Below are 9838 nucleotides of genomic sequence, written 5' to 3'. Positions count from 1 at the left end.
GTGCATAGTAGTTTCTTTCAATTTAATTAAACTTTTATTGTTTATTTACAAATGTCCAAAGTCAACCACGAAAAAATGGCAAAGAAATCTGATTTTCATTAAAAATTTTCGTATCTTTTTTCTTTGTAGATAAGATATGATTTTGACATTCATGTGCACTTTATTTAACTTCATGAGACTGTTTGCATTGTTTATAAATCATACAGTGATCTAATCTCTGAATCTTCATAAATTCCAAAATGATTTCAGTGTAGATACATTAAGGTCAGTTAGGTCTTTCATATCAATCCTTTCCCATAAGGGGTGTATACTGTAATACAAACTTCACCTCTGTCGTGTCAAATTATTGAAATTCAAGGCCACTGAGTGTGGAATCTTCGCTATGAATGAATCGTAGAGATTGCAAGGTATCTGTATAATATATATGAATAATTTTAAAGATTTATATCAAGAAAACTGGAAAATATCGTAAATGCTACAGTACTTTTCATGTTTTAAAGATATAAACTAGATATTCCAATTAAAAGTGCATGTACATGTGCAATGTAAATCGTAAACGAAAGGAATTCAAAATTCATCTAGACAAAATTTTATTTTGCATTTCAAATATACTACATGTATATGAAAACTGTGCCTGTAGGTTAATTAATAACTAGGGGGAAAACAGAAAGAAATTTTTTTTTTACCCCCATTACCCTTTCTAAAATATATGTACATGTATCTACTTATGCTATTTATACAGTTTGTTCTTTTTGACATTGCGAGTAATACGCAAGTGAAGTGGTTAGGGCACAAGCCAGTTATTTCAGATGTAAGTTTGGGTTGTTAACCTATTTGTAACCTTTTAACACCCAGTCTATTTCCTCCCATTCATTCATGACACGTAGACAAGCGACATTGAAGATTCACAAAGATTCTATTTCAACAAGTCTGCAAAAGACAGAAAAACAATCAAAAAGAAGAGAACAATTTCCAAACTTTTGCATAAATGTAAATTAGTAAATTTACAATTTGACTATGGGTTATTTTGTGTTTCTTCTATACGTGAATTGGTCTTACCATAGCTTAACTTGTCTTCATCTAATATGATATTATATGTTGCATGATGTCAATATGATTCCCAGTGTTTGATGAGAAAAAAATCGTTCAAGAATTTCAAGATATCATGGAATCTGCGATTGTTGACGTGAACTTCTAATGCAAATTGGCGGGGTCAACTTGAGATACTTGAAAACGGATTGGTCTCTAGTCTGCCTACGTGATTTTATTAACGATTTCGCCGCTATAAATTTGAAAGGTAAAAAATCCTCTTCCATTAATTCAAAGGTGCTAAGGAATCAGAAAAAGGAATACTTACAGCAAAGGTTAGTAGTTTCACTAGTAAAGCAGAATATATTTAAATCTAAGTAAATGGACAAAACTATATCTTATTAAAAAGACCCTTTCTAATGAGTATAGAATCTCAGTAATTTGCGCATTTGACATAAAATCACACGCACACAAAAAATAGTCTTATAGTGAAATAAAAAAAAAAAAACAGTTTTCCAAATTAAGAATATGTGTCCAAGAATTCATATTTCTCGGGACAACCACGAGTTGCTAATCATTACACAAATTATTATTGCAAAAATAATTTACTGGTAAACATGTAAACTTATAGTCTCAAAATTTGTTCATTCATCTTCTGATGCAGACTTTGTTGAAAATTACTTTTTAAACAGTATGATGAATATACTTCTAACATGGCAAAATAGGAAGGGGTGAAAATAAGGTATCAATATTTTTTTCTCTTTTCTTGCTTTCCTTTGAAACTAGTATAGACTTAGAACAACCAAAAAAATCGTCATTTTGAATTACGTTCCGACTTTCGACCAATCCTTTCATTTGTTAGTTTGCATTTTTAGGGTTAAACAAAATTAACTAATTAAGTCTTAAAATGAATTTTATGAAAGGTTGACAGATAGGGTGTAACCAATAATGTAAGTTGCTTTAATAATTATATTATTACCTAAATAAAGATAGTTACTATACACTACTTCATTGCAAGTATTGAAACTTGTAGTTTATGCGATTGTAATTAGTTAGTAGATGGATATCACGATATTTTGAAATGTTGTGGTTTATATCAAACAATCAAGGAAAGAGTTTTTTAACCAAACCTTTGTTCTAACCAAAATCCTATGGAGTTTTGTGAAGTCATCTGCCAAAAAATGTAGATTTCTTTGGAAAAATTTATGTTCTGACATTAATTAGTATAATTAATAGCAAGGTTGTTCTGCTAAGCTAATTATAAAATAATCTCACTTTTTGTTTGGCACACTGTAATATACATTGTATATTGCAACATTTATACGTTTTATATGTTCACGTTCCTCACAAACATTTTACATGGTCTTGAGAGAATAAATTGATCGATTGAATGATTGACTGACATTTTTTATTTTTTTTTTATTATATTATTTTTTTTCAATTCTCAAAATATCTTTAAAGAAATACAGATTGCTTTTTTTCTTGTTTGCCATCTAATGTACAAACTCAGCACCAAAAGACACTGTTATTTTGAGTTACTTTCCAACTATCGAGCAATCCTATCATTTGATAATCTGCATTTTTCAGGGTTAAAAAATTACTAACTGTAAAAATGTTTTGTTGTTTTTTGAATGGCTTCTAAAAGAAGTTGACAGATTGGGTGTTAACTATATTGAAAATTGCAATCGACCATTACCTTACGAAAGATAGCTACTACCAATGACTTCATTTCAAGTAATAAATCTTGGCATTGTTTTACTTTACGGTAGATCAAAAATACACATGAAAACCAATAATGATAATTCTTTAAGCGGATATTGTTATCACCAAAAACATATAATAAAAATTGATTTTTATGGAATGTTTTATTAATGAATAGTATATACTAGTACAGTACACGTACAATGTAATTTAAGAAATCTTCCAACTGAAGCAAACACTCATTGACATCTTAATATGAATGAACATTATATTATTTACCATTGCTGATGAAGGACACGGTTTTTATACCAGTATGCTGATATACTATTTCTATTGCCTGCATCTACATGGTTTATCGAAGAACAAAGCTTCAGCATATTTAAATTTGAAAAAATTTGAAAAGTGCAGGGATAAATAATTTTTATATTAAATAGAGTCTTATGAAAACGTTTGTGACATTTTCAAAACTTTTTAAAATATGTCTTAGTGCGGAAACCGTCTGTGAAATCGCCAAATTATCTTTTCAACTGATTTAGATTTTTTTTTTTAATTCAAAAAAGTGTATGCTACAGTAGACCATATCATTACAGATGCTTCGAACGCAGATTTTGGCGGGAATTTGCTGTCTGCTCGTCACTGTTGCCAGTTTAATAGAATGTCGGTATCTAGATCAAGACGACACACCACGGTAAGATTTACCCACAATAATTAATTAACAGCTGTAATTAATTAATATTTTAATGTAATTCACTAATTTTGAAGGATAAATAAACATTTGAATTTAAAAATTATTGATTACTCTCTTTTGAGATTGATTATTAGAGTTTTTAGAAAATTGAAAATAATGAGAACTTATGAATTGATATTATGAGATGTTTGTAGGGTTTCTTTTCATGAATTTATGTTTAACTCTACTACATGTATTATTATATTGATTGTACTCTGTAAATGCCGTGCGTGCGCTGGCGCATATTCCACATGTTTGTGTTTTAAAACTTTCATTGTGCTTTCTAGCTTTTCCATTTCTTCAACTATATTTTGAAAAAATAAACGTTCTAACAAATAAGATATTTAGTTATAAAATAATATTCCACATGTTTGTGTTTTAAAACTTTCATTGTGCTTTCTAGCTTTTCCATTTCGTCAACTATATTTTGAAAAAATAAACGTCCTAACAAATAAGATATTTAGTTATAAAATAATATTCCACATTTTTGTGTTTTAGAACTTGCATTGTGCTTTCTAGCTTTTCCATTACGTCAACTATTTAAAAGTTCATTTTAACAGTCTAAAAAAAATTTCCAGGCAGTAGGTCTAGAGTTTTCACGTAAAAATATTGTATACTATCTTTAACCTTTTTATGTGCAAATCTGTAAAAAGTTAAAAAAGAACAATTCAGAAAGAACTTACGATTTGAATTAATCGAATGAAAGAATAAATCGATAAGGATAAAGAATTTTAGCCTGTAATTATTATGACTTTTGAGAAATTCGTGATTTTAAGAGCCAGCAGATGATCTATCAAAGAAATGGCTCCTAATTACACATCATCATGTCTCGGGGTAGCTGATGCACGTTTTACATCGTTATCGTACTCTTGAAAGGGGATATAAACCTGTCACCTTGCAGATTGTTTTAGCAATAATTTCTCGTAAAAAGGTGATAAGAAAAACTAAAATATTAATCAATATTTCACTTCACTTTTAAAAAATATTCTTTCTTTCTAAATTATAGAACATTGCTTATATAGATTTATAGATTTAGCAATAGACAAAATAATGTATAAATATGCTTTTTCTCTTTAGGCTTTCTATATCTGTATTTTGCTTTGGGTGTTTTGTTTAGTGTCTATGTTATTTACAGTTTCAAACGCCAGACGGCAGACATGAGATTATCAGAATTACATGCCCTCAGAGAAATACTCAACAGATTACCCACTGGATGTTCGCAATACGCATGCGGAATAGTGGATATATTTAGAAGGTATCTACACGCATGCTTATTCACAGAATGTGTGCTGGAAACCCGATTTCCCAAAAAAAAATCTAATGCCAAAAAGGGCGAATGATGGTTGCATTATAATCCAGGCCAACACCCATGTGCACCTCATTCACACCACCAAAGATGGGTTACCAGCATTCATTTTCTCATGTAACATCTATATCGTTTTACATTATCCAGATATGACAAGAGATCGTGGTCAGATCAGCGAATAGCCGAACTTAAAGCTCTACTAGCTTTGAAGAACCAAGGGAATGATATTGCTCACGGTCTTTTTGATCCTTACAAGATGTAGGTAGTAGTCTAATAGTTGTCGTCTGCTTCTAGAGTGACGTGGCAACTCCACGCTCTGTGACGTCATATGTGTGCTTATTCTCCTCGTGCTTCTATCTGGCTAGTGGTGAAGGTATTTCTTCTTCTTTCCAGTTCCCCCTTTCTCTATCTCTTTCTGCAAAATCTGAAACTCCCCTTCTCTCTCCTCCATTCTTTGTTCAGTTTTTAATTTTTTTTTTACTTAATATGGAGCTTTCGTAGTCAATTAGGGCGATATTTTGAAAAAATATGTTTTCATCTTTGAGATTGTATTAATGGTATCGTTCTTATGATATGCAGATTTGTCAGGAAACGCACTTCTTCTGATCAACGTATTGCAGAACTTCAAGCGCTTATTGCGTTAGTTCATGGGCGCGGTAACGTTGCACACGGACAGTTAGACCCATCTATCATGTAGGTATCAGAAAAGGCAATATTGTGCACAGACATGCGCATTTCATGTCTAATTGCCTACACGCTTCTGTCTTTGAATCGACTTTTTCACAATTGTCCATGTCCAATTGTCTTCGAGAGAAAACCCTACAGTCTGTTTCTGTCTGGCTTCAGTCATTCTGTCATGTTTAGTGAGTAGGTTTCTGAGGTATATTGTGTTTTCCCTTAGTTCTTTACCCTACTTGTATTTTTCAGTAGATATTAATGAACTTTATATCAATAGGGATATTTCATCTTCATTCTCATGTGATCAAGATGGCAATTTTTATGTGGCTTTGTTTGTTACCATCATTTATAAAAAAGAGAGAAAAGGTTTAGCAAAAAATATCACATTACATTTCAATATTTAGATTTTTAAAATTCCCTCTTTCATTGAAATTTTTTTTTTGCAAAACAGTTTATATCGTTATATTTAAAAAATTGAATCACAAAAACGAAGGATTTTTCCTGACCTTCACATTTTCCCAAATGTTTTTAGAATATCTGTGTGTATAAATCTTGTATATGTGTAACTGTGTATCACTGAAATTTCCTCAATAATACAGTGTATTGTCTTTTTATGTTTTACATCAAGTTTTGAAGGCTTTTTCATGTCTTTTACATTTAAACTGCTTTTTAATTTTATTGACGCTAAATAATACTCCAATTTCGTTTCTCTCACCTTTAAAAGATATGCTACTAAATCACTATAAGTAATACAAATCTTTATTTCCAATAGTGGCAGAAGAAAACGTGCAGTTGAAAAGCTAAATAGAGTGTTTTCGAAACGAAGAGCTTTTGCTGAGGAAGAAACGAGCCATTGAAGTGTTGTGATTTTTAGTATGTATAGTATATAATTCCAGTCAGATTCAATATTTAATATTTTCAGTGTAAACTTTATCTTTTAAGTAACAAAATATTGTCCTTGTGCCACTTGCTGAACTAATACGGAAATACAACTGAAATTGGCAATCGCTACAACAGTCATATTGAGCAAAGTCAATAGCCCTCGAGTCTCTTGTAATTCTTTAAGGATTAACAGAAGGCTTTGTTTACCCTTTTCAGATTTTTATGCACGGATCTCATCCCCGGCCCGGTCGAGGTGCCTGGTTACAGAGTATTTATTTTGGAACGTGAGGAATTGGATGACAGATTAATAAATAAATCGTCCTTATGTCATTTTGTGTTTTGTCTCAGGAACCCAGCTGTGCTGGTTGTCTAATGTTTGTATGTCTGTTTGTTAAGATGTTTAAATTAAAGTATATTTGTATTTTATATTTTTTCTTTCATGGATGAATTGGATTGTCATATCAAAATGGATGCCCCAGTGCACCTTGACCATGTCAGACTCCGCCTGTCATTTTCAGCGTGGTAAAATTTCATTTTGGTTGATCCTAAAAAACTTTGGTTGTGCTAAAAATAGAAAAGAAAAAAGAAGACACCGATACACCGCTCCTTTGTCAAACATTTGATAAACACCTGTGTCAAATAATCTTTATTGCCATTTTAAAGTGACTTCGTAACATGCAAACAATAACATAGTGACCATGCATCCCTTTGGAATAATATGTTCAATGAGTATATCTATTAAAATAAAATGATTCTGAAATACTATCTATGGTATATGAACACGATGAACGTCAAAATAATACAAAAAATATGCATTACATGCACCTTTTTGAAGAAATAAAGTAAAAAAAAATAATCTCATGATGCAAAAACTTACTCGAATATACTAATGATATGAAAGTATCCTCTCTATAAATTAATGGACATCGATGATCAACTTATTTGCTAATGGACGGGTTCTACACCTGAAATCATACACATCTTCAAAAGTTTGATTTGTTCAGCCTGTGAGATCCCACATTTTGAGTCCTTCGGTACACACAGCCAAACGCAATTGCAATCTTTTCTTTCTTTGGTCCTATTGAATAACATTGGTCGGACTGGTGACGTTTTCTGAAAGTCAAGACTTCTATTTCCACTTTTTCGCACACCCCATTCGGATTTGGACCATCATCATTTAAAAAATTTCGACAGTGTCGTGGGGAGCTGTTGTCACTCGTAAAACAGTTATTTTTAGGTTTTGCGGTCAGTATGTACCGAGGGAACCTTAATGGGTCTGAGGAGTAATTGTAGTACCACGGACAGCTGGATCTGTCCTGGGGGAGAATGGAGTCTTCGTCCTGGGGGTGATGACAGAAAAACGAGGGGTGGAGGTTTGGCAAAGGCAGGGTATGAACAAAGAGTTGATAGCCACCTGTGGATAAGAATGTCGCGTTGTTCATGTGATTTAAATAATCGTTTAACTGTTGTGCTGAACACAGTCGTGGAAGAGTCTGGGATTGAACACACTGAATTAGAAATCCAAACATCTGAAAAAATAAAATAAAATGAGGATTAAAAAAAGGACTAAAACTTTCATTTCCAAATTCATTCAGTGGAAGTTTTACGTCGAAAGTTAAACATGGTAAACTGAAGCATTTGAAAGACTGCTTAGTATGCTCACTCCATGCAATTATCATTCAATATCTTTAAACTGAAGTTTCAGTCAATATGTGTACCTATGCTCATCTGTTATGTGTATCTGATAGTATCTTGATGTTCATCGAAACACTGCACAGAAAACATTTCAAAATAAAAGCCTTTTGCAACAAAATATAGAAGCCTTTTGCAACAAAATACAGAGTGCCAAACTGAGAAATGTAACCTTTTCTTTTTAATTTAAATTTTGGCATTGCAATTGAAGCTGATTTTAAAATAAATAACAGATCAGCAGATGTCCTTACATCATTACTTATCAACTTTTTTGTAACGATTCTTACTTATAATTTGTGTGAGTAGAACTCCAAATTATTGAATATTCTACACACGAAGCATATCCAAACATACTCACCAATGTCAACAAAAACATGATTGCTTTCGATTTGTTCAGCCAAAAATAAAAGAATAAAAGAATACATCTTTGCATCTAGAATTTATATTAGAAGCCAAACAGGAACTCTCATCAACCTTCAACTACTCGGAAATAAAGGATTAAGATTGATAAGAAAAGCTAAATGTTTGGAAAATTCCCTTCGAAAATTATTTATGTATGACGTGCAAACCTTTGCTTACAATTAAGTAATGGTCACCTAAAAATAGATGAGTTCAATGTCAACCTAGCCACATGTATACAGGGTATATTCACTATAATCTGTTTGATATGCTGATAACAGAGTTTCAAATGTTTATGTCTGGATTTAAAACCCAAACAATAAAGATTTCATCATATTCGAATCGTCCGTAGGTGTAAATGAATATTGTTTCAGGTGTACATATGCAAGCAAAGCCTACGATGGGTGGACACTTTACATCTTTATGTATAACTGAAAAGCAATCAATTAATACACCTACAACTAAAAACTTTTTCCCAGTGTACTCTGGAGAATGTAATGTTAGTTAGGGATTTGCAAATCATACAAAATTTACTGAATATTATCTTTTGCTTTACAAATAGTACTAGTTTTTCAATTTTAATGTTTAATCTTAACAGTTTATGTAGCTAAAAGGTGAAACGGTTAAAGGCATCAGAAAAGGAAATTTTGCACCAGCCATAGAAATTGGATCATCTAATAACGTTCTATTGTTTAAAGACCCTATTGTTTTAAATTCTAATGAAATACAGATGTATATATAAAGATATCGAATTATAATCAAGTTCAAAAACCCATGAAACAATACAAATCTTTGGAACAGAGCAAACACGGACCTCTAAATTTTCAGAGTTGGGAGTCAGGTGCAATGGAGGAGTGAGCATCCTACAAGCATTCTATGATTTCTTCCTTTACAGCTTTTAAGTATATTTGCTGCACTTACATTACTAGCAGCAGATATTTTACTTTACTTCAGGCACCCAGGTGACCTAATGTTGTGATGCCATGCGTCGCTCGTAAAATCTTAGAGCATTTTCAGTCTCTAACAGTATCTGAAATGGTTAAAGAACTTTCAACCAATAATGATATCCTTGCAAATCCTGAGATTGAGGGAAATGCCATAAATAATTAAAACACAAGAAAAAGTCTTCATTAAAATGTAAATCGGGAATCAAAATTTGTCATTACAGCATTGTGATAAGGGAATCCTGCAATACACTTTATTTTGCACTGTTTGACTTCTATAGTCTATTTTAATGCTTTTTGAAGATTTTGACTTAGGTCAAAGGTATATTTCACAATCCTCTAACCAGAATATTTTAGCATGCAAACTTTAGGTTTGTTAGCTATGTGAGCTATGAATCCTTTGTGATGAACTTTGTATCTGGTAGGCGTTTGGTATATAGTCCCAGGGTGCTCTTATTGAAAACACGTTATGTTTCAACA

The 9838-nt window shown here is 31.9% G+C and overlaps 1 protein-coding gene across 1 annotated transcript; it reads left to right on the top strand.

Annotated features, from left to right (window-relative positions):
• Positions 1-1278: 1278 nt before the first annotated feature.
• On the top strand, positions 1279-6749 carry LOC134256726 (uncharacterized). Its single transcript, XM_062739404.1, has 7 exons — positions 1279-1364; positions 3321-3418; positions 4593-4712; positions 4911-5021; positions 5343-5456; positions 6214-6314; positions 6540-6749. The coding sequence occupies exons 2-6, from the start codon at positions 3321-3323 to the stop codon at positions 6296-6298; spliced, it is 528 nt and encodes a 175-aa protein (XP_062595388.1). The 5' UTR covers positions 1279-1364; the 3' UTR covers positions 6299-6314; positions 6540-6749.
• Positions 6750-9838: the final 3089 nt, after the last annotated feature.

Source organism: Saccostrea cucullata, unplaced genomic scaffold, assembly GCF_032062105.1.
Source record: "Saccostrea cucullata isolate Sc308-1 unplaced genomic scaffold, CSIRO_AGI_Scuc_v1 ctg2097, whole genome shotgun sequence".
Lineage (NCBI taxonomy): Eukaryota > Metazoa > Mollusca > Bivalvia > Ostreida > Ostreidae > Saccostrea > Saccostrea cuccullata.
The sequence above is the reverse complement of the archived record's forward strand: the minus strand, read 5'-3'. Positions and strand labels throughout refer to the sequence as shown.

What these genes read in the sequence shown, in the direction of transcription:
- LOC134256726 (XM_062739404.1), top strand. Translation starts at nt 3,321, where the DNA reads ATGCTTCGAACGCAGATTTTGGCGGGAATTTGCTGTCTGCTCGTCACT. An exon ending in GATCAAGACGACACACCACG is followed by an intron (nt 3,419 to 4,592) that starts GTAAGATTTACC and finishes TGTTATTTACAG; the next exon opens with TTTCAAACGCCAGACGGCAG. An exon ending in CTTTTTGATCCTTACAAGAT is followed by an intron (nt 5,022 to 5,342) that starts GTAGGTAGTAGT and finishes TATGATATGCAG; the next exon opens with ATTTGTCAGGAAACGCACTT.